Raw genomic sequence first — 25736 nt, 5'->3', positions numbered from 1 at the left:
CCGTCTTCAAAACAGCAACATTTACTTTAGCTACTGTCCTTTTTATATACTTGTAAAAGCTCTTACAATTTGTTCCTGACCAGTGTATTCCAATAGTCTATTTTTTCCCCCTTCATTATCTACTTTTTGTGGTGCTTTGCTGGTTTCTAAAACAATCCCAATCTTCAGACTTATTACTATTCTCTGCAACATGAATCTCTTTTAACCCAAAATGAACCTTAACCTCCTTAGTAAGCCATGGATGGATCATTCTCGCTGAGTTTTTGTTTTTCAATGGAAGCAATTTTTGTTTAACATTTTGAATTGTTTCTCAGCCTACTTGTGACACTAATAAAAGATTATAAAAATGTTTATGTACCACCATACCTTAGAGCCTACTTACCAAATCCACCAAAGCATACCCTCACCATAGCTATGTCACTGGCTTTTTTTTTTTAAACAAAGATACTTGCTTGTTATTGAGGATGTCATTTTTCAAACTTAATATGGAATCAAATATACTATGATTACCTTAGTTGTCTCAGACAAATATTGGGCATCTCCTGGTAAGACAATGCCGAATATAGAAGAAGTCAGTAGTTACTCCATTGGCTGGATCGTGTGCCAAATGGATGGCGACCACATCCCCAAAGACATGCTATGCTCTATGAAAAACTTGCAATTGGCACCAGACCAACAGGTTGCCCATATCTGTGGTACAAGGATGTCTGCAAGCGAGACTTCAAGTCGACTGTGACTGAAGTCGATGATGCATGGCAAGTCCTCACCGCTGACCAGAAAGCCTGGTGCTGGATAGTCAGCAGGAAGGGCATTGGACATATGTCCCTGTGATGCTGAACAAAAATTATACTGTACATCTTTTTAGCATTGATGCAATGGGGAGTATTAAATACATTGAAGAGTAAAGTTTAAAATGCTGCGTGCGCAGCTAGGTATTTTGGAGCTTGTGATGAACTTCTCGGGGCTTTCTCATTCATGACAGAACTTGTGATCAATTCAATGCACTTCATTATTGCAGCTTAAAAGGTCAAGTCACAACATTGCAAAGTATTTTGGATCAGATTCAAATTATTAAACGTATATGCATCTCCTCTCTAAACTGTGGGAAATAATTATTTCCACCCATTACAGCTCACAATTTTCTCCTAGTTTAACAGCTAACATATATTTGAGACCTACTGACATGTTAAATACAAATTAAAAATGAGCAATTTAAACAGCGCAGCGCACTGGAACCCCAAAGTCGAGCACCGCAAAGTAATAGGCTATAGGTTGAATTCCATCCACACTCCACTACATTGCGAATCTGAGTCAGTCTGGTGAGAAAGCAAAGATTTGGCCCCTTGTGCTTTCCAAAACCTGCCAGCTTTTAAGAAATAGAAACAGAAAATGCTGGAAAAACTCAGCAGGTCTGGCAGCATCTGTCGAGAGAAACAGAGTTAATGTTTCAGGCCTCTGACCTTTCATCAGAGCCAGGAAAAGTTAGAAATCTAATAGCTTTTCTCAGCTTTTAAGTTGTTCAAATCTTGATTTCTGACTCTCTATTGGTTAGTCATCATTGTGGTTGCTTTCCCTCCTATTCTGCAACAATTTCATCCGCTTCGAAGTAAGTCAGCATTCCTGAATTTTATCCTACCCTTGCATTTTGTTCATTTGTATTAGAATGCTCACTTAGCTTCCAGTTATTAAGTAGAATCAACATCCAAATATTCATCTGATTTTACTTCCTTCTAAAGGTCACAGGCATGTTTATTGCCACCACTTTCCTTTTTTTTATTTCAGAGGGGTTCTGGACAGCACTGTAGAAACCAACTTGGCTGATTCAACTTGTGCTGAACCACTGCTGAATGTGGAGAAGAGGGGTATGCATCTTAAAGGAGAAAATAGATTGGAATGATAATACAGGTATGGGATCCTAGAAAAATTAAAACTTCTAATTCAACATTAGGATCTCTTAAAATGCACAACAAATGACATTTATATTGCACGTTTAACATAATGAAACATCCCACGGCATTTCTACAGGAGCATTATAAAACAAAAGTTTGATATCAAAACACGAGGCGATATGATGTTAGATGACCAGAAGCTTGGTCAAAGAAATAGGTTTTAAAAGGGGGCTCATAAGATACAGAGGCAGAGAGGTGTTAAGGAGGGATTTCAAGAGCTTGGGGCCAAGGCAACTTAAGGCATGTCCACCGGTAGAGCAAGTATTACCAAAAACGTAGAGGAGGCTGGAATTAAGAGAAATATTGAAGGTTTGAGGTTAAAGAAGATTGCAGAGATAGGGAAGGGCAAGGATGCAAATTTTAAAACCGAGACATGACGCAATCTGGGGAACTTCTAATATAGGAACATAGGAAATAAGAGTAGGCCATTTGTCCCCTTGAGCCTGTTCTACCATTCAACAAAGTCAGGGATGATCTCCCATTTCAAAGTCACTTTCGCTACACTATGCCCACATCCCTTGATAGCTTTAATATAGAGAAATCTATTCTGTCTTTATTGTATCTTAATACACCCTGTAACTGAGCCTCCACAGCCCTCTGGGGTAGAAAACTTCAAAGACTCGACAAGCTCTCGAGTGAATAAATTTCGCATCTCAGCCTTATTTGGAGACTGTCCCCTGGTTCAAGACCCTCATTGTCCCCCCCTGCCAGGGGAAACATCCTTCCTGCATCTACCCTTATTTGGAGACGGTGTCCCCTGGCCAAGCCCCTCATCGCCCGCCACGGCCAGGGGAAATACCCTTCCTGCATCTACCCTATCGAGTCCTGTAAGAATTTTGTCTGCTTCAACAAGACCACCTCTCATTCTTCTCAACTCTTGCAAATATATTAGACACATAAAATAAATTAGAACTACACAAGTTTATGCATTAATCTGTAATGTTGAATGGAAACACTTAGCAGTAAATATCCTGTCTTATTTTTGAAAAATCATGCAGATGACAAATTGTTTCGGTGCCAGACATATCTGCATCAGTAAATGGCCAAATCAATTCTAATAAAGCTGAAGGACCGACTTTAAAAAAAAAAACTTACTTTCATTTGTAGAAAGTCCAGCGCTTTGTCTATCAGAATAGCAGTAAAAAAGGTCTGTACCTTAAAAATGTAGTGAAGCACTACCAATTAACAAAAGCCTACAAATAAACTTATAATGAATGATTTTGGCCCATTCTACTGTTGCTAAATCTCAGTAAAATTGTTGATTTAGAGCAAGGCATTCCACACAGGAAATGGCAGCTGTGCTCATACAATTATAACCATAGCATTGCTTTCTTCACTTCAGTAAACACCTTTACAAATAGTTCACTAGTAAACACAACCAGTATGATGATGCATTTAAAATCAGTAGTTATTACCCAGGGATGCAGGTTATTTGCAGCAATAAATGCAGACATCCCAATTCAGCAGCAGCTATGTTCTTGAAGCCTCACATCCTGCCCTGATGTAATTAGCCCACAAAAAGCTAATTATCTTAATCGAGCATTGACAGTTTCACTGACATCTTACTTCCTCTGGCAGCTATAAACACTCCTAAACTAAGACAGAGCTAATAGGCTTTCAGTGCATTATTTACATTGCTGTTTTGCAATGAATGGCATTAAGTACAACACAAGATCGGCAGAAGCATTTATATCTTTTTTATTGCAAACATTTGCTCTTTAGAATGTTTTAAGGTTGCTCACTGCAAAAAAAAAAATCAGTATTTATTTAACCAGTGAAATCTGTATTTGTGGGTTTGCAGGATAGTGTTTTAATGTAATTGCTTTGAGAGAAAATAATGGAACCCCAAGCACTACAACAGCGCTTCAACAAAATGTCTTTTTGGTTAATGAAGATTGCTAATTAATAAAGTTTCAAAGTATGCTTAAGTTTCTCTGGATCAGTATTTTGAATTCCGGCATGCCCTCATCTGAACGCTAACCCAGTCATTTCCTCCAAGTCGACATCCCTTACAACACCCACTCCTTGACAAAAGTGCAACTTAATTCTTGCTCTTTCTGCTTCACCAGATTCTGTCAGCTGCTTTGTCTCTGCTTTCTCAGGATTTCCTTCTCTGCCTCGACACCTCCATACACACTTTCAAAAGCCCCTTAAAAGCATTCCCTTCCTGTCCACACAAGAAAAGTAAAATCCAATCTGGCCAATTACCATCCCAATCAGTGTACTTTCAATTATCAGCAAAGTGATGGAAAGTGTAATTGACAACACTATAAAGCACCACTTACTCTCAATAATATTCACCGATGCCAAATTTGAGTTCTGCCAGGACCACTCGGCCTCAGACATAGGTTCAAAAAAAGCTGAATTCCAGAGATGACAAACTAGTAGAATGATAGGGATCACAGAATCCCTACAGTGCAGAAGGAGGTCATTGGGCCCATCAAGTCTGCACCGACCCTCTGAGTGCTCCACCCGGGTCCACTCCCCCACCCCACCTCCCCCACCCCCATATCCCCTTAACCTAACCTGCACATCCCTGAACACAAGGGGCAATTTTAGCATGGCCAATCCACCCAAGGTGCATGTTTTGATTGTGGGAGGAAACCGGATCACCCGGAGAAAACCCACGTAGAAAGAGGGAGAATGTGCAAACTCCACACAGTCATCAAGGCTAGCATTGAGGTAGCAGTGCTAAACACTGTGCCACCGTGCTGCCCTACGAGATTAGAGTTACTGCCTTTGACATTGAAGTAGCATTTGACCAACTGTGGCATCAAAGAGCCCTAGTCAATACCCCCATGGCAGGTTTTTCCATTGGCTGCTGGTAGGATCTTCCGGTTGCGCCAAAGCCTACAGCGTTTTGCATGGCTTGCCTGACTTGCTCCAGGGAACCCATGGTGGGGACCCACTTCAGCGAGACCGGAAAATTCCATCAGCAGGATGGGCTAAAAAATTCTGTCCCTTGGGCTTGCCAGCCTCAGCTGTCACTAATTATCTTTCCTCCATCAGGTCAGAGGTGGGGATGTTTGCCGATGATTGCACTGCCTTTCAGTTCCACTAGCAACAGAATGAAGAACTCCATGTCCACTTGCAGAAAGACCTGCACAGACTTATAAATGACAAGGAACAATTGCACCAACCAAGTGCCAGATAATGACAACCTCCAAGAAAGAGGCTAGCCACCTCCCCATGACATTCAATTACATAATCATTGCTGAACCCCACACCATCAACATGCTGGGGATTATTATCCAGAAGCTTAACTGGACCAGCCATATACATGCTATGTCAACAAAAGCAGGTCATAGGGTGGGAACTTTGACACAACTAACTCAAAACCTGCCCAGCATCTACAAGGCAAGAGTTAAGAATGTAGTGGTACACTCTCCACTTAACTGGATGAGTGCAGCTCCAACAACACAAGAGTAGCTCAATGAAGTTCATGGGGCTGGTTTAGCATAGGGCTAAATAGCTGGCTTTTAAAGCAGACCATGGCAGGCCAGCAGCGCCAGTTCAATTCCCGTACCAGCCTCCCCGAATAGGCGCCGGAGTGTGGCGACTAGGGGCTTTTCACAGTAACTTCATTTGAAGCCTACTTGTGACAAGCAGCAATTTTCATTTCATTTCATTTTTCAATGCCAAACAAGACAAAGCAGCACAATTAACTGGCACCTTAAACATTCAGTCCCTCCCCTACCAGCGCATGTACGATCTACATGATGATGGGGAGGGGGGGTAGGATTTGGCTGGAATACCCTGCTTTTCTTTGAACAGTGAAATGGAATCTTTTACAACCACTTGTTAAAAAAGTCTTCACTTCCGGGTGCGGCGATGACCAACTAAGTCGCACGTTTCGGCAGCTCCCGGTGGAACGGAGCTTTGGGCTCTTAATAGGAGCCCCAACGGCAATTTTAACGGCTAAAAACACTGTGCGGTAAACCAGAAGGGAATCCCCCCTGGACACGGATGGAAAAAGGAGAGGAAAGTGGCCAGATTGCGGTGGATCCTCTAGAGCAGCGGCCAGGAAGGCAAGCACAAAGCAAGATGGCGTCGGAAGGTGGCAGTTTAACATGGGGCCCTGACCAACAAGAGTTCCTGCGGCGCTGCGTGGAAGAACTTAAAAAGGAGATGAAGAAGGAGCTGTTGGCCCCGATATTGCAGGCGATTGAAGGGCTAAAGGAGGAGCAAAAGACCCAGGAGCAGGAGCTCCGGGTCGTGAAGGCAAAGGCTGCTGAGAATGAGGACGAAATACAGGGCCTGGTGGTTAAGACAGAGATGCACGAGGCACAACACAAAAGGTGTGTGGAAAGGCTGGAGGCGTTGGAGAATAATGCGAGGAGGAAGAATTTAAGGATTCTTGGTCTTCCCAAAGGTGCAGAAAGGGCGGACGTCGGGGCATATGTGAGCACGATGCTTCACTCGTTAATGGGATCGGAGGCCCCGACGGGCCCGTTGGAGGGAGCTTATCGAGTTATGGCGCGAAGACCGAGGGCTGGATAAATTCCTCGAGCCATAGTGGTGAGATTTCTCCGATATAAGGACAGAGAGATGGTCCTCAGATGGGCAAAGAAAACCCGGAGCAGTAGGTGGGAGAACGCGGTGATCCGCGTATATCAAGATTGGAGTGCGGAGGTGGCGAGAAGGAGGGCAAGCTTTAATCGGGCCAAGGCGGTGCTGCACAAAAGGAAGGTTAAATTTGGAATGCTGCAGCCGGCAAGACTGTGGGTCACACATCAAGGGAAACACCACTACTTTGAAACGGCAGAAGAGGCGTGGACATTTATTGTCGAGGAGAAACTGGAACAAACGGACTAGAAAAAGAACGTTTGGGACAAAGTGGTGGGGTGATTACGTGGGGTGAAGGGGGGGAAATGGGGGAAGAGATGATTTCTGAAGTTGTTAATCCTGCGACCCTGTAACTTTTCTCTCTTCCCCATGTCGTGGGGGAGGGAGGATGGGGAGCTGGGGGCGCCGGCCATTGGGGGCGGGGCCAAATGGGTAGCGCGGGCTTTGTTCCCGCGCTATGGTAATCATGGCGGGAACAGGGAAGCAGGAAGGAGGGGGCCTCGCACAGTGGGGGCCGAGGTCACGGGGGGAAGCCGAGGTCGGCCAGAGTTTGCTGACTTCTGGGAGCAACATGGGGGGTGCAATTACGCTAGAAACGGACCTGGGGGGGGGGGGGGGGGTTTAACTGGGTTGCTGCTGCTGGGGAGAAAGGGGAGCTGGTATGGGGTGGGGTGGTCGGGACGGGAGGGCGTCGTTGGGGGGAGATACGGCTACGTGGGAACCGGGAGAGGAGCTGGATTGAAAAAGGAGATGGCTAGTCGACAAGGGGGGGGGGAAGAGTAAAGAGCCCCCAACTCGGCTTATCACGTGGAATGTGAGAGGGCTGAACGGGCCGATTAAGAGGGCACGGGTACTCGCACACCTAAAAAAACTTAAGGCAGATGTGGTTATGCTGCAGGAGACACATCTGAAACTGATAGACCAGGTCAGACTTCGCAAAGGATGGGTGGGGCAGGTGTTTCATTCGGGGCTAGACGCAAAAAACAGGGGGGTGGCTATATTAGTGGGGAAGCGGGTAATGTTTGAGGCAAAGACCATAGTGGCGGATAGTGGGGGCAGATACGTGATGGTGAGTGGCAGATTGCAAGGGGAGGCGGTGGTTTTCGTGAACGTATATGCCCCGAACTGGGATGATGCCAATTTTATGAGGCGTATGTTGGGACGCATCCCGGACCTAGAGGCGGGAAAGCTGGTAATGGGTGGAGATTTTAATACGGTGCTGGACCCAGGGCTGGACAGATCGAGGTCCAGGACCGGAAGGAAGCCGGCTGCAGCTAGGGTGCTCAAGGACTTTATGGAGCAGATGGGAGGAGTAGACCCCTGGAGATTTGGTAGACCTAGGAGTAAGGAGTTTTCATTTTTCTCCTATGTCCACAAGTTCTATTCACGGATAGACTTTTTTGTTTTGGGAAGGGCACTAATCCCGAAGGTGACGGGGACGGAGTATACGGCTATAGCTATTTCGGACCACGCTCCACATTGGGTGTACCTGGAGATAGGGGAGGAAAAAGAACAGCACCCACCCTGGAGAATGGACATGGGATTATTGGCAGATGATGGGGGGGGGGGGGGGGGGGTGTTTAAGGGTGAGGGGGTGTATTGAAAGGTACTTGGAACTCAATGACAATGGGGAGGTTCAGGTGGGAGTGGTCTGGGAGGCGTTGAAGGCTGTGGTTAGAGGGGAGCTGATATCTATCAGGGCACATACAGGAAAGCAGGAGGGTAGGGAAAGGGAGCGGTTGTTGAAAGAACTTTTGAGGGTGGACAGGCAATATGCGGAGGCACCGGAGGAGGGACTGTACAGGGAAAGGCAAAGGCTACATGTAGAATTTGACTTGTTGACTACGGGTAAGGCAGAGGCACAATGGAGGAAGGCACAGGGTGTACAGTACGAATATGGGGAGAAGGCGAGCAGGTTGCTGGCCCACCAACTGAGGAAAAGGGGAGCAGCGAGGGAGATAGGGGGGGTGAGAGATGAGGAGGGAGAGATGGAGCGGAGAGAGTGAATGGAGTGTTCAAGGCATTTTATGAAAGATTATATGAAGCTCAGCCCCCGGAAGGGAAGGAGAGAATGATGTGCTTTCTGGATCAGCTGGAATTTCCTAAGGTGGAGGAGCAGGAGAGGGTGGGATTGGGAGCACAGATTGAGACGGAGGAAGTAGTGAAAGGGATTGGAAGCATGCAGGCGGGGAAGGCCCCAGGACCAGACGGATTCCCAGTGGAATTCTATAGGAAATATGTGGACTTGCTGGCCGCGCTACTGATGAGAACCTTTAATGAGGCTAGGGAAAGGGGGCAGCTGCCCCCGACTATGTCAGAGGCAACGATATCGCTCCTCCTAAAGGAGGAAAAAGACCCGCTGCAATGCGGGTCCTATAGGCCCATTTCCCTCCTGAATGTGGATGCTAAGATTCTGGCCAAGGTAATGGCAACGAGGATAGAGGATTGTGTCCCGGGGGTGGTTCATGAGGACCAAACTGGGTTTGTGAAGGGGAGACAGCTGAACACAAATATCCGGAGGCTGCTAGGGGTAATGATGATGCCCCCACCAGAGGGGGAAGCGGAGATAGTGGTGGCGATGGATGCCGAGAAAGCATTTGATAGAGTGGAGTGGGATTACTTGTGGTAGGTGCTGAGGAGATTTGGCTTTGGGATGGGTATATCAGATGGGTACAGTTGCTGTATAGGGCTCCGATGGAGAGTGTGGTCACGAATGGACGGGGGTCTGATTACTTTCGGCTCCATAGAGGGACGAGGCAGGGATGTCCTCTGTCCCCGTTATTGTTTGCATTGGCGATTGAGCCCCTGGCCATAGCATTGAGGGGTTCCAGGAAATGGAGTGGAGTACTAAGGGGAGGAGAAGAACACCGGGTATCTTTATATGCGGATGATTTGTTGTTGTATGTGGCGGACCCGGCGGAGGGGATGCCAGAGATAATGCGGATAACTTGGGGTGTTTGGGGATTTTTCAGGGTATAAATTGAACATGGGGAAAAGTGAGTTGTTCGTGGTGCATCCAGGGGAGCAGAGCAGGGAAATAGAGGATTTACCGTTGAGGAAGGTAACAAGGGACTTCCGGTACTTGGGGATCCAGATAGCCAAGAATTGGGGTACATTACACAGGCTTAACTTAACACGGTTGGTGGAACAGATGGAAGAGGACTTTAAGAGATGGGACACGGTGTCCCTGTCACTGGCAGGTAGGGTGCAGGCGGTTAAAATGGTGGTCCTCCCGAGATTCCTTTTTGTGTTTCAGTGCCTCCCGGTGGTGGTCACCAAGGCTTTTTTCAAGAGAATCGAGAAGAGTATTATGAGTTTTGTGGGGGCCGGAAAGACCCCGAGAGTGAGGAGGGGATTTTTGCAGCGTAGTAGGGACGGGGGGGGGTTGGCACGACCGAGCCTAAACGACTATTACTGGGCCGCCAATGTTTCAATGGTGTGTAAGTGGATGGGAGAAGGGGAGGGAGCGGCGTGGAAGAGATTGGAGAGGGTGTCCTGCAGGGGGACTAGCCTACAAGCAATGGTGATGGCGCCGTTGCCGTTCTCACCGAGAAGAAATACACCACAAGCCCGGTGGTGGTGGCTACATTGAAAATTTGGGGGCAGTGGAGACGGCATAGGGGAAAGACGGGAGCCTCGGAGCGGTCCCCGATAAGAAATAACCATAGGTTTGTTCCGGGGAGAAGGGATGGGGGATTTGGAGCATGGCAAAGAGCTGGGGTAGTACAATTGAGAGATCTGTTCGTAGATGGGACGTTTGCGAGTCTGGGAGCGCTGACGGAAAAATATGGGTTGCCCCAAGGGAATGCATTTCGGTATATGCAACTGAGGGCTTTCGCGAGGCAACAGGTGAGGGAATTCCCGCAGCTCCCGACGCAGGGGGTGCAGGATAGAGTGATCTCAGAGACATGGGTGGGGGATGGTAAGGTGTCAGACATATATAGGGAAATGAGGGACGAGGGGGAGATCATGGTAGATGAGCTGAAAGGGAAATGGGAAGAAGAGCTGGGGGAGGAGATTGAGGAGGGGCTGTGGGCTGACACCCTACGTAGGGTAAACTCATCGTCCTCGTGTGCCAGGCTAAGCCTGATACAATTCAAGGTTCTACACAGGGCGCATATGACTGGAGCACGGCTCAGTAAATTTTTGGGGGTAGACGATAGGTGTGGGAGGTGCTAGAGAAGCCCAGCGAATCACACCCACATGTTCTGGTCATGCCCGGCACTACAGGGGTTCTGGGTGGGGGTGGCAAAGGTGCTTTCGAAGGTGGTGGGGGTCCGGGTCGAACCAAGCTGGGGGTTGGCTATATTTGGGGTTGCAGATGAGCCGGGAGTGCAGGAGGCGAGAGAGGCTGATGTTTTGGCCTTTGCGTCCCTAGTAGCCCGGCGCAGGATATTGTTAATGTGGAAGGAAGCCAAACCCCCAGGTGTGGAGACCTGGATAAACGACATGGCAGGGTTTATAAAGTTAGAACGGATCAAGTTCGTATTAAGGGGTTCGGCTTAAGGGTTCACTAGGTGGTGGCAACCGTTCGTCGACTACCTCACAGAAAGATAGAGGGAATGGAAAAGAAGAAAACAACAGCAGAAACCCAGAGCGGGGGGGGGGAGGAACCGGACGGACTCTCAGGGATGTCATTGTATATGTATAGACACTGGTTATAGGTAATGTATATTGGATTGTTGGATTGTATCTTTGAAGAGTAACTAATTTTGACAAGGCAGTTGCCACTCAGTTTTGTTTATGTTTCTGTTTATATATTATTTATTTATTTGTTTAAAATTGGCCACGGTTATTTATATTGCTTTGTTGTTGGTCAAAAGAAAAACTATGTACTGTTATGTTTGGCCACAAAATTCTGAATAAAATATATATATTTTTTTTAAAAAAGTATTCAATTAACATCTCATTTGAAAGACAGCAAATTCAATAATGCAGTTTGTTTTTCAGTACTGAACTTCAAACTAAATTTAATTCTCAAATCCTGGAGTACAGCTCGACCCCATAATCTGACTTAGGCATGAATATTACCAGTTGAAAACAGTAGTGAAGTAGTTAGTCAAATTAGATATTGATAATTACAGCATGCAATGTATGTACCCTATTAGTTATGGCACATTTCATTTAAATGCTAATTAAAGGTTGAACAGCTGAATTGTCAAATATATTAGAAATTTCAAGTAGCAAAAACTACACAAAATGCAACTATGCAAAATATTGGTACATTGCTTATGATAGAAATTCTTCAACTTTCTCAATGGGAAACAAAAGGGGTCCTTAACCATTTCTCCAAAGCCAATATTGGCAAGAGAAATCTGCAAATGCACTTTTTTTAATGCTCCATTTGACATCTTACTCCAGAATGCCCAACCCTCAACTACAATCTGTTGTATGGATCTTACAGATAATGGAAATGGGGAGTAGTTCAATTTAAGGGGGTTCAATCTGTAATATGGAAATAGTAAATTCAACGCCACTAATTTAGAAATATTGAATATAATCATGCTTAATAAATAAAATTATGCAAGTTGATTACCTATTTATGGTGAACTTGCACTCAGGGACATAAAATCTATGGAATGAAAAATTGCTAGCACGCCCATCAAGTTCAAAGAGCAAAGAACAATATAGCACAGGAACAGGCCCTTTGGCCCTCCAAGCCTGTACCGGTCATGATACCAAACTTTGCCAAACCCTCAGCACTTCCTTGTGCCGTTTCTCTCTATTCCCATCCTAACCATGTGTTTAAAAAGATGCCTTTTGAACACCGTTAATGTATCTGCTTCCACAGCCTCCCCTGGCAATGCATTCCACGCACTCACCACCCTCTGCGTAAAATACCTGCCTCGCATATCTCCTTTAAACATTGCCCCACGGACTTGAAACCTATACCCCCTGGTTACTGAACCCCTCCACCCTGGGAAAGAGTGCCTGTCCATCCACTCTATCCATGCCCCTCAATCTTGTGGACCTCTTATCAGGTCACCCCTCAACCTCCATCTTTCGAATGAAAACAACCTAAGTCTATTCAGCCTCTCCACATAGCTAACACCCTCCAGACCAGGCAACCTCCTGGTAAACCTCTGCACCCTCTCAAAAGCCTCAACATCCTTTTGGTAGTGGGGCCACCAGAATTGTGCGCAATATTCCAAGTCTGGCCTTACCAAGTTTCTATACAACTGTAGCATGACTCGTCAGTTTTTATACTCAATGCCCCTTCCAATGAAGGCAAGCATTCCGTATGCCTTGTCTACCTTGGCCACTTGTGTTGCAACCTTCAAAGATCTGTGGACCTGCAGGCCCAGATCTCTCTGACTTTCTATATTCCTAAGAGTTTTGTCATTTACGGTATATTTCCCCTCTATGTTAGACCTACCAAAATGCATCATCTCGCATTTGTCCGGATTAAACTCCATTTGCCATTTATCTGACCAAGTCTCCAACCAATGTCGTGCTGTATCCTCGGACAATCGTCAACACTATCTGCCACTCCACCAACCTTGGTGTCATTCGCGAACTTACTAATCAGACCAGCTACATTTTCCTCCAAATCGTTTATGTATACTACAAACAACAGAGGCCCCAGCACAGATCCCTGTGGAACACCACTAGTCACAACCTTCCATTCAGAAAAACACCCTTCTACTGCTACCCTTTGCCTTCTCTGACCGAGCCAGTTCTGTATCCATCTTACCACCTCACCTCCAAACCCGTGTGACTTCACCTTTTGTACCAGTCTCTCGAGGCACCTTGTCAAAGACTTTACTGAAGTCCATGTAAACAACACCCACCGCCCTCCCCTCAATCATCTTTGTCATCTTCTCAAAAAACTTGATCAAGTTAGTGAGGCACGACCTCCCGTCCAGTCTACTTTACCAGACTTTCCATTTTAAATTTAGACTTTTTTTTTTTAAATTTAGAGTATCCAATTAATTTTTTCCAATTAAGGGGAAATTTAGCATGGCCAACTCCACCTACCTTGCACACCTTTGGGTTGTGGGAGCGAAACCCAAGCAAACACGGGGAAAATGTGCAAACTCCGCATGGACAGCGACCCAGAGCCGGGATCGAACCTGGGACTTCGCCGCCGTGAGGCAGCAGGGCTAACCCCCATATTTTACCATGGACTTAACCCTATTTAAAGAACCCGAAGGAAAGTTCAGTGCAAGAAGAACTTCCTTCACCCCAGCCCTCCCCCAAAAAAGTTATCAAGCACATTCCAGAATCAAGCATCACTATTCAGCCCAAACACATCATCCTCAAAAAATTAATTCCTGCCCCAACATTGCATGAATGGAATCAATGGTCCCAAGTTTTGTCTTTGACCTACATATGGCAGTTAGTGTGCAGAGCAATCGTTTGAATGGCCCAAGCATTTTGATGATCGGACATCATTTACTTGGACTTAACAAGCTGTCTCCAAATTTTGAGTCCAAGTAGACAGCTTGCCATTTTGAGAGGGTAGGAAATGTAGCAGACAACTGAAGAATATGGGCCTGCAATCATAGAATTCCTACAGTGCAGGAGGCCATTCGGCCCATCGAGTCTGCACCAACCCTCTAAAGAACACTCTGATCACTACCCCACCTAACCATTGGACACTAAGGGGCAATTTAGCATGGCCAATCCAGCTAACCTGCACATCTTTGGACTGTGGGAGGAAACCGAAGCACCCAGAGGAAACCCAGACACGGGGAGAATGTGCAAACCCCACAGTCACCCAAAGTGCTGTGATGCAGCAGTGCTAACACTGTGCCACCGCACCGCAATCGAACATTCGAAGGAGAGGGTGGCAAAGGTAATTGAAACAATTAACTTTGAAGAAGGTATGGGGAGAGCAATTGAACTGAAAGCGATTGTGAATTGGATAAAATTGCCAGACCTGCTTTCAGCAACCTCTAATTGACACTGGTCCAAGTCAGTTCTTGCCATGAGCACCCATTAAAGATTGGGCATTTTTATCCAAGCATGCGTTTGTTAATGACAACCTAAATGGTATTGGGATCCTCGCCACACAGAGCAATGAGGCTTCCAGTGCTGGCTGTTTAAATTGAGCCTAGTTTGAAAACATTACCAGGTGGTCATCAGGCAGGACGTGGATAATAAATTTCTTGTTATAAGACCCGGTTTCCCCTCAACTGATCACAGCTCCTACAAAAGTTACCGTTACTGTTCTGGGGATTTCTACTAAACCAGCAAAGAGTCCTACTAACAGTATTCAGCACAATCTGATTCCCTGGAGAAGCAGCAACAGTTAATACCTTGGGTGACATAAATATGGAGATAGTGCTTCAAAGGTGATCGAATAGAAAAGCGAGACGTTTTTTTAAAACACAAAGAACATGGATTGCTCTACAACATGGTTGTCAACATTGTATTAATTTCAAAACAACTTATATTGATACGGACTTCCGGTTGCGGCGATGACCAGCTAAGCCGCACGTTTCAGCGGCTCCAGCTCGAACGGACCTTTGGGCTCTTTTAAGAGCCCCAACGGGGAATTTCCGGTGTGGGGTGAGACAACAGGGAGTCCCCCCCAACGAAAAAGAAAAATATCGGCGGCGGCGGCCAGATCGCGAAGAATCCTCGAGGACAGGGGCAGAAGGAAAAAGGAGCAAGATGGCGGCGGAGAGAGCCCAGGCGACATGGGGGCCGGACCAAGACGAATTTTTGAGACAGTGTGTGGAGCTGCTTAAGAAGGAGGTGCTGGCCCCGATGCTACAAGCAATTGAAGGGCTTAAGGAGGCACAAAAGACCCAGGAGATGGAGCTCCGTGTGGTGGAGCAGAAGGTGACGGACAACGAAGACAAGATCCTGGGCCTGGCGGTCAAAACGCAGACGCACGAAGCGCTCCACAAAAAGTGCATTGAAAGGATTGCAGTCCTAGAAAACAGATCACGGAGAAAGAACCTTCGGATCCTGGGTCTCCCCGAGAGAGTGGAAGGAGCGGACAGCGGGGCTTACGTGGGCACGATGCTACGCTCGCTAATGGGAGCTGAGGCCCCCCTCGGACCCCTTGGAAGTGGAAGGGGCTCATCGGGTCCCTGCGAGGAGACCAAAGGTGGGAGAACCACCTAGGGCGATGATCATTCGATTTCATCATTTCAATGACAGAGAGGTGGTTCTGAGATGGGCCAAAAAGGTACGAAGTAGTAGATGGGAGAATGCGGTGGTACGGGTGTACCAGGATTGGAGTGCGGAGGTGGCGAGAAGGAGGGCGAGTTTTAATCGAGCCAAGGAGGTGCTACACAAGGTGAAGTTCGGGATGTTGCAGCCGGCGCGACTGTGGGTCACGCACCAGGAGAGGCATCACTACTTCGAAACGGCGGAAGAAGCATGGACCTTCATTAAAAACGAGAAACTGGATCAGAACTGAGGGCCTGATGTTAGAGGGGAAATGACAATGCTGATGTATATAGAGATGTAAATTGGGGAGGGGGGGGGACACTAAGAAATGTGGGCGCCGGTGGGGGGGAAAGAGACATAGGCGGGGGATGGGGGATGGGAGTGGGGCGGCAGAGGAGCTGCGCCACAAAGGGCAGGACAGCTATAGAGAACACTGGGCTTACTGTTCTTGTTCCCGCGCCAGAAAGATGATGGCGGGAAGATAGGCGCAAGGTAGATGGGAGTTCCCCACACGCGGGGGTCAAGGAGAGAGCTGGAGAAGCCGGGGTCAGTTGAAGTCAGCTGACTTTCGGAAGCAATATGGGGGGAGCAATCATGCTAGATGGGGATCTAGCCGGGGGGGGGGGGGGGATAACTGGGTTGCTGCTGCAGAGATCGAAGAGGAACTGGTTAAAGAAAGGGTGGTCGGGGCGGGAATGCGCCGCCTGGGGAATGGGTGGGTGCGCGGAACCGGGACGTGGGACTGGCCTAGAGAGGGTGATGGCTAGTCGACAGGGGAGGGGGGGGGCAGGCAGCCCCCCCCCCAGTTCGGCTGATCACGTAGAACGTGAGAGGCCTAAATGGGCCGATTAAAAGGGCCCGAGTGTTCGCGCACTTGAAAGGACTGAGGGCAGACGTGGTCATGCTTCAGGAGACGCACCTGAAGGTGGCGGACCAAGTTAGGTTAAGGAAAGGATGGGTGGGACAGGTGTTCCACTCAGGGCTGGATGCAAAGAACAGAGGGGTGGCCATACTGGTGGGGAAACGGGTGTCATTCGAAGCTAGGAACATTGTAGCAGACAGCGGAGGCAGATATGTGATGGTGAGTGGCAGACTGGAGGGAATGGAGGTCGTGTTGGTTAAAGTATATGCCCCGAATTGGGATGATGCGGGATTTATGAAGCGGATGCTGGGACGTATCCTGGGCCTGGAGGTAGGACACCTGATAATGGGGGGGGACTTCAACACCGTGTTGGACCCAGGGTTAGATAGATCTAGATCTAGGACCGGAAGAAGGCCGGCAGCGGCCAAGGTGCTTAGGGGGTTTATGGACCAAATGGGGGGGGTGGATCCGTGGCGATTTGTTAGGCCGAAGGCCAAAGAGTTCTCCTTCTTCTCCCATGTTCACAAGGTGTATTCCCGGACAGATTTCTTTGTTTTGGGAAGGTCACTGATCTCGAGGGTGGAAGGAACTGAGTACTCAGCCATAGCTGTTTCAGATCATGCCCCACACTGGGTGGACCTGGAACTAGGAGAGGAGAGGGAGTAGCGTTCACTCTGGCGACTGGATGTGGGATTACTGGCGGATATGGGAGTCTGCGGAAGGGTGCGGGGATGTATCGAAAGGTACCTGGAGGCCAATGACGACGGGGAGGTCAGAGTGGGAGTAGTGTGGGAAGCACTAAAGGCGGTGGTCAGAGGAGAGCTGATCTCCATCAGGGCCCACAAGGGGAAAATAGAGGCCAAGGAAAGGGAAAGACTACTGGGGGAGATTTTGAGGGTAGATAAAGAATACCCGGAGGCCCCGGAGGAAGGACTATACAGGGAGAGGCGACAACTCCAGACGGAGTTCGACCTGTTGACCACAAGGAGGGTGGAGGCACAGTGGAGGAAGGCACAGGGGATGAGATATGAATATGGGGAAAAGGCGAGTCGCCTGTTGGCCCATCAGCTGCGAAAGAGGACAGCAGCGAGGGAGATAGGGGGAATTAGAGATGAAAAGGGAGCTACGGTGCGGAGAGCAGGGAAGATAAACGAGGTGTTTAAGACCTTTTACAAGAGACTTTATAGGTCCCAACCCCCAGAGGGAAAAGAGGAGATGCGGCAGTTTTTGGACCAACTAAGGTTCCCGAGGGTGGAGGAGCAGGAGGTGGAAGGCCTGGGGGCGCCGATTGGGGTGGACGAGGTTACCAAGGGGCTGGGGAACATGCAGGCAGGGAAGGCCCCGGGACCAGATGGGTTCCCGGTGGAATTTTATAGAAAATATGTGGACTTGTTGGCCCCGCTGCTGGTAAGGACCTTTAACGAGGCCTGAGAAGGGGGGACCCTACCCCCGACAATGTCGGAGGCGACGATATCGCTAATCTTGATGCGGGATAAAGATCCGCTGCAGTGCGGGTCCTATAGGCCTATCTCACTGCTAAATGTGGACGCCAAGTTGCTAGCAAAGGTGCTCGCAACGAGGATAGAGGATTGTGTCCCGGGGGGGGGTGCACGAAGACCACACAGGGTTCGTAAAGGGGAGACAACTAAATGTCAACGTGCGACGGCTACTAGGGGTGATAATGATGCCCCCAGTAGAGGGGGAGGCAGAGATAGTGGCGGCAATGGATGCAGAGAAGGCATTTGATAGGGTGGAGTGGGAGTATCTATGGGAGGTGCTGAGGAGGTTCGGGTTCGGGGACGGGTTTGTCAGCTGGGTTAAACTCCTCTATGGGGCCCCAACGGCAAGTGTGGTCACAGGTCGGCAAAGGTCGGAGTATTTTCGACTATACAGGGGAACAAGACAGGGATGCCCGTTGTCCCCATTACTGTTCGCATTGGCAATTGAACCACTGGCCATAGCGCTGAGAGACTCCAGAAAATGGAGAGGGGTGATTAGAGGGGGAGAAGAACACCGAGTGTCACTCTACGCGGATGACCTACTGCTGTATATGACGGACCCAGTGGGGGGGATGACAGTGGTCATGCAGATATTGAGGGAGTTTGGAGATTTCTCGGGATATAGGCTTAACATGGGAAAGAGTGAGCTTTTTGTGATACACCCTGGGGACCAGAGTAGAGGGATAGATGGCCTACCACTAAGGAGAGTGGAAAGAAACTTCCGATATCTGGGGATTCAGATAGACAGGAGCTGGGGAACCTTACACAGACTTATTCTGACACGACTGGTGGAACAAATGGAAGAGGATTTCAAAAGGTGGGACATGCAGCCGCTGTCACTGGCGGGCAGAGTGCAGGCAATTAAGATGATGGTTCTCCCGAGGTTCCTATTTGTGTTCCAATGTCTCCCTATACTGATCACTAAGGCCTTTTTTTTTTTTTTTTTTAAATAGATAGGTGCATCACGAGCTTCGTGTGGGCAGGGAAGGTCCCGAGGGTAAGGAGGGGGTTCCTACAACGTAATAGAGACAGAGGGGGACTGGCGTTGCCGAATTTGGGCAACTACTACTGGGCCGCCAATGTGGCGATGATTCGTAAATGGATGATAGAGAGGGAGCGGCGTGGAAAAGATTGGAGATGAAGTCCTGCAAAGGGACAAGTTTAAAAGCGCTGGTGACGGCGCCACTACCGCTCTCACCAAAAATATTTACCACGAACCCAGTGGTGGCGGCAACATTAAGTATCTGGGGGCAATGGAGGAGACAGAGGGGTGTGCTGGGAGCCTCGGTGTGGTCCCCGATCAGGAACAACCATAGGTTTGCCCCAGGGAGGCTGGATGGAGGATTCCAGAGCTGGCACCAGGTAGGAATCAGGAGAGTGGGAGATTTATTTATAGACGGGACGTTTGCGAGCTTGGGAGCGCTTGAGGAAAAGTATAAGCTGCCCCGGGGAAATTTCTTTAGATATATGCAGGTGAGAGCGTTCACGAAACAACTGGTGAGGGAATTTCCGCTGCTCCCGACACAAGGGATCCAGGACAGGGTGCTTTCGGGGGTGTGGGTCGGGGAGGGCAAAGTGTCAGAGATATACCGGGAGATGAGAGAAGAGGGGGAGGAGTTGGTGGGCGAACTAAAGGGAAAATGGGAAGAAGAGCTCGGGGAGGAGATTGAGGGGGGTTTGTGGGCTGATGCCCAAAGCAGGGTAAATTCCTCTTCCTCGTGTGCCAGGCTTAGCCTGATCCAATTTAAGGTGCTGCATAGAGCACACATAACGGGAGCGAGGTTGAGCAGGTTCTTCGGAGTGGAGGACAAGTGTGGGAGGTGCGGGGGAAGCCCGGCGAACCACACACATATGTTTTGGTTGTGTCCGGCACTGGAGGGGTATTGGAGGGGAGTGACCTCGAAGGTGGTGAAGGTCCGGGTCAAGCCAGGCTGGGGGTTAGCTTTATTTGGAGTTGCGGATGAGCCGGGAGTGCAGGAGGCGAAAGAGGCCGATGTCGTGGCCTTTGCGTCCCTAGTAGCCCGGCGTAGGATTTTACTCATGTGGAAGGAAGCGAAACCCCCCGGACTGGAGGCCTGGATAAACGATATGGCGGGGTTCATAAAACTGGAGCAGATGAAGTTTGCGCTGAGAGGATCGGCTCAAGGGTTCACCAGGCGGTGGCAACCGTTCCTCGACTACCTAGCGGAACGTTAGAGGGAAGATAGATGACCAGCAGCAGCAACCCAGGGGGAGGGAGGGAGGGGGGGGGGTAAATTGTTTGGGTTTTTAGAGGGGGCGGGGGGGGGGGGGGGAGGAGTATTACTTCGTGTTATTTGGTTAGTTTACCATGTTAGTTACACAATGTTATATTGCAGTTATCACGTTACTTTTATTTTTATTTCTTTGATTTGTAAGGGAAAAAATTGTGTTTGAAAACTTTAATAAAATATATATATATTTTTTTTTAGAAACTTATATTGATACGCGCACAGAAAGTGGTAAAATGCCCCAAGGCTCCACACAAGATGATTATAAAACAAAGCATGACACCAAGCCAGATGGCCAAAACCTTGGTTGAAGAAAAAGATTTTCAGTCACGTCCGAAAAGAAGAAAGTGAGCTAGAGGTGGAGGGAGCATATTCTAGAGCTTTGGGTCGAAGTGTAGCCATCTCAGATGACCACCTGCAAAGGACCATGGGAATTATGGCCAACCCAGGACTCAGACACACTCAGAGCTTGTGCGTGTATTTGCAACCCAGATAGCTAGATGCGATCGAAACCCCCACTCGTTTGCATTCTAATGGCCCATTTCCCCAGAACAAAAGTACTGTACTCCGATAACCGATACAGATGCAGACGAACCGGCGCCACTCCCTTTGCTAAGAAAGCCCAATCAGCCAAGGTCAATGACTGCTCAGGACACGCCCAGCCATCAAGGCACCCGCCCTTTATTGGCCAAAATCGAAGGCAGTGACCGAAGCCTGTCGAATTATTGGGTCAAAAGCTAAGGACCGCCCCAAAGAGAGCAAAATCCCAGAGGGATAAAAAGAGACACAGCCATGTGTTCGGTCTCTCTTGGCCCCGGCCTACGCCTAAAACCAAGTGTAGCATTATGACCAGAAGACAAGTTCAAGACCAACGATCGCTACCAGACGGATGAGCCCAGCAGAAAGGAAGCCACTTCTTCTACCCAGCCACGCAAGATCCGAACAAAGACCTTGTTCATCTGCAAAGAGCCGGTTGCCCTGAAGTTAAGTATAGGTTATTGGAGTTGTTATGTCTAGTTTAACTTGTAGTGTTTTATGTTGCATGTCGAAGTAATCCTTGTGTGGAAATAAACTATCTTTTGAACTTGAACTGACTAACTGGTTGTTTGGTCTTTGATCGATAGCCGGTAAAGCCTTGTGGTGGTATCATTTGATACCTGGCGACTCTGAAAAGCAATATTATCATTAATAACTGCCATATCTAGTTAATTTGTCAACATTATTGGTGATGCTGGGGGGATAGTATTCCACTCGTTAAAAAGAGCAACATTATTGGCGACTCTAGTGCCGATTGGCAACAGAAGCAACTGAAGGCCCAGTCACCAATGGTGAAGAGATTAAAATCAGGGATGCTCAAGAGACCAGAATTAGAGGAGTGAAGGCATCTGAGGGCTGTTGAGCTGGGGGAAGATTACACAGATAGGGCAGAGTAAGGCCATGGAGGGACTTGAAAACAAGGATGAGAATTTTAAAATCAAGGCACTCCTCGACTAGAAGCCAGTGCAGGACAAGCACAAGGCTGATAGGTGAACAGAACATGGTGCAAATTAAGACACAAGCAGCAATTAAGGATGACTTCACATTAATGGGTAATAGAATGTGGGAGACCAACCAGGGGTGCACTGGAATAGTCAAGTCTAAAGGTAACGAAGGCTTGACTAAGGGTTTCAGCAGATGAGCTAAGACAGGAGAAAAGTCAAGCATTGCTACAAGAGTGGAAATAAATGATCATGGTGATGGTGCAAATGAGGTCGGAAGCTTATCGAGGGGTCAAACATGACACCAACGTTGAGAATTGGATGAGTATTTTTAAAGAAAGCTTTAATAAGTTATGGTAACAGGCAAGGAAATGGGATCACAGTAGATAGTTCCAGAGGATCTTCAATTTTGAAGTGAAAACAAGTTTAGCTCTGTTTCAATTTAGAGCCAATTTCATGTATCTAGTCTTTAAGGAACACTTGGCGGAATTGTGTAGCCATGGGTGAAGGTTTGAACCTCGAGATGCGACCAAAGTTCCAATCTCAAGATCAACACTGCAATAAGCTGCAGAAATAAGCTGGGATTTATTATAATAGGTCATCCTGGGAAATCAGGAAAGAAAAGGCACAGGCAGTTTATCTTAAAACACCCAAAGCTTGCTTTTTGAAATTTCATAGAATTTATCATAGAATTTACAGTGCAGAAGGAGGCCATTCGGCCCATCGAGTCTGCACCGGCTCTTGGAAAGAGCACCCTACCCAAGGACAACCTCTCCACCCTATCCCCATAACCCAGTAACCCCACCCAACACCAAGGACAATTTTGGACACTAAGGGCAATTTATCATGGCCAATGCACCAAACCTGCACATCTTTGGACGCTGGGAGGAAACCGGACCACCCAGAGGAAACCCACGCACACACGGGGAGGATGTGCAGACTCCGCACAGACAGTGACCCAAGCCGGAATCGAACCTGGGACCCTGGAGCTGTGAAGCAATAGTGCTATCCACAATGCTACCGTGCTGCCCTTTTTGCAATGGAATTAAGTTTTACAACCCAACATCATCAACAGTTTTTAAGAACGATAACATGGAGATTTCAGAATTTTGGAAATGATGCTGACACAGCAATTTGCCATTCAATATGATACTTAGACAAGATATTTTCCACATCTGGCTAGTTGATACTGTAACTCAAGTTAAGATCTGGCATTGAATTGTGCTGACATCTTCTTATTCAGTGGGTATGAGTGTTGGCGTGTTCCCCATCTCAAATATACACATTTTGAGCCCAGAAAATCTTCCTGCTGTGTACGAGGAACAACACTGGTGGTACACCCATGACCACACAGGGAGTGTTCACATGGCAGCGTATTTAATCAACCTGCAAAACCTTCCCAAAGTGCCTATGGCAGGCGGTAAGAGGAGAGACACCTGATCAGCCATGCCTGATTAGGCACTCAAGCTTCAGGCTAGTGACTTGCTCCAGGAAAAACATGCTATGAGAAAATAAAGGTGAGTATGTGTTTTGTCTGCCTCTTGCGCCTCTAGTGGTGGGAAGTCTTCCAAGTCTAACGCTTTCTGCTATTTTGTATTATTCTCCAAGGGAAGACTATGAAGATAACTGAACTGTAAACAATTGTTTTTAAACTCAGTTGTAAAAAACAGAATTTAAAAACAAGCATTCAAATTCAATTCTAAACCTTCAAACCAAATTAGAAATTGTTCATAGAAACTGACTAACTAATGCACATTTTCAATGTCAAAACCATGTTTGACCATCACATTTTGTGCAGGGGTCGCCAGTTTTATGAAATACATTAATATGTCTGCCAGTCTTAATGGAATGGTCTTTGACACTCTGGGGATTTTGCATGGGAAGAGCTATTTTGTAGATTATTCCCCGTTACTGAAAATTTGCCCCTTATTATCAGGAAAATGGGTGTGTATTATGAGTTTGTTCCCAAGAGTAAATTTTTCCAGTATAATTCTTAAACAAATCTAATCTCCCATGATAACCCACTTTACCTTATTTTTGGAACCATCATTCTGTGTTGCACCATCAGTGTATGGCAGATGGATGCCATCATTGTGAAAACATCTTCACTCACAGATTCCTTCCATACCAGGTTTAACAAGGCATTTGTCTGCTGTTTCGTGTCCAGCTTCTTGAGACACTCTGCAGTAATTAAACCTACTGAAATTCTACCATCGCCCTTGAAACAAAATCAAATATTTAAAATAAAATTCTGCCACAGATGAACATATTCTATAAATTCTAAAATTAAACACATTATACGTGCGATACATTCCAAATAAGAAATTGAAGAAATGTCAGGATCTTTGGACTGGGAGGAAACCAGAGCACCCGGAGGAAACCCACGCAGACACAGGGAGAACGTGCAAACTCCATACAGTCGCCCAAGGATGGAATTGAGCCCGGGTCCCTGGCACTGTAAGGCAACAATGCTAATCACTGTGCCACCATGCCGCCTCTGTACACTACATTTTTTTATTATTAAAACTAACAGAAATAAGGTAAATTATAAAAAATTCTCAGTCTTGCAAACAATTGCTACTGAACTGTAGAATTCTCCTGAAAGTAAATACAATAGAAAGTTTTAAATGTCCCATGAATGGTGACTTTTTTTTAAACGAGTTCAAGCCAGAGTAGTACAGCCTGTTTGGCGATAGCGAAACGCAGCACTGAATATTGATCCAATCCAACACAGTTGAATTTATGTAAATTAAAATATTTGCAACATATAAACAGACCTTTCAGCACACCCATGTTGACACCAATGGATGTTCTCCAAATGTGCCATCTGATCGAATTCACACTTTGCTAGTTTCTTTAAATATTTGTTTATAGGGTGTGGGCATCGCCGACAAGGCCAGCATTTGTTGCCCATCTCCAATTACCTTTAAACTGAGTAGCTTGCTAGGCCATTTCAGAAGGTAGTTATGAGTCAACCAGATTGCAACGGGCCTGGAGTCACTTGTCGGCCGACCAAGCAAGGATGGTTGTCTTTCCTTCCCTAAAAAGATCATTAGTGACCCAGGTGGGTTTTCAAGACAATGGATAATGGTTTCATGGTATCATTATTGACATTAACTTTTTAATTACCGATTTTTTTATTGAATTCGATTGATTAGTAAATTCAATTGATCAAATTCCACCAGTTGCCATGGTGGGATTGAAACATGAGCCTCAGAATCTGGATGAGTCCAGTGACATTGCCACTACGCCACCATCTTCCCATGACCGTAACCTTCAACATTCCTTTTCAAGCAACTAACTTACTTTTAAAGTAATTTACTGATTTAATTTCAAATAGCTCTATTTATCAGCAGTATCAGGAGTGTACAACAGTAGGAAGGACCCAGCTTCAATCTCTGGTTTTGCTGAATTAGTACAACTCATGTTGGGCAGTAATTAGGTCGATGCAGCAGACTTTGGCCCAACCAGCTTGAGTAGGTGAAATGCTTGATCATTATGCAGCAACCCCTGCGGGAAAGGAAAAGCCATGTAGATGTTTGGTTTGAACAGGATCAGGCCGAGGTATCATTTCCACTGCAACCGATTAGCCTGCCAATTCACATTATGTATGATAATGTATCATAACAATTGTGTTTTTCTTACCTTATTGGTAAACATCTTGCGTTCATCCTCCTCTTCATTTTCTGAGTCGCTACCAATTTCTCTGCCATTTGAACCAATTAATGAAACTGGTAACTGTGGTAAAAGGATCTGCAACATCCGCAGGTACACAAGCATGCCTTCCTCTGACAGAATTCCTAATTTTGAGGACAAAAAAAATGCAGGAGCGGTTACTGCCGTAGGACACACACACACACACCTGAAATATTAAACAAGTAGCAATATAACAGTAACAATTGAGCTTGTGAAAAAGTACACAATGATAAAGTGGCAAAACTATGCTTAAATATTTGACATGGAAACAATAATTTTCTCAAGAACAAGTTGCTCATATGACTGGATCT

General features: G+C 46.9%; 1 protein-coding gene across 3 annotated transcripts in view; it reads right to left on the bottom strand.

Annotated features, from left to right (window-relative positions):
* The window catches only part of ube3c (ubiquitin protein ligase E3C), a 277267-nt gene that overhangs the window by 174382 nt on the left and 77149 nt on the right, over nucleotides 1-25736 (bottom strand). For all 3 annotated transcript variants that reach the window (XM_072508217.1, XM_072508215.1, XM_072508216.1), the window contains 2 exons: nucleotides 25375-25529; nucleotides 23760-23947 (listed from right to left, as the gene is read on the bottom strand). In XM_072508217.1, the coding sequence (XP_072364318.1) occupies nucleotides 23760-23947; nucleotides 25375-25529 (343 nt within the window). The remainder of the gene's footprint in view (nucleotides 1-23759; nucleotides 23948-25374; nucleotides 25530-25736) is intronic.

This window comes from Scyliorhinus torazame, chromosome 6, assembly GCF_047496885.1.
Source record: "Scyliorhinus torazame isolate Kashiwa2021f chromosome 6, sScyTor2.1, whole genome shotgun sequence".
Taxonomy (NCBI): Eukaryota; Metazoa; Chordata; class Chondrichthyes; order Carcharhiniformes; family Scyliorhinidae; genus Scyliorhinus; species Scyliorhinus torazame.
Note: the sequence above shows the minus strand (reverse complement) of the source record. Positions and strands in the feature narration are given on the sequence as shown.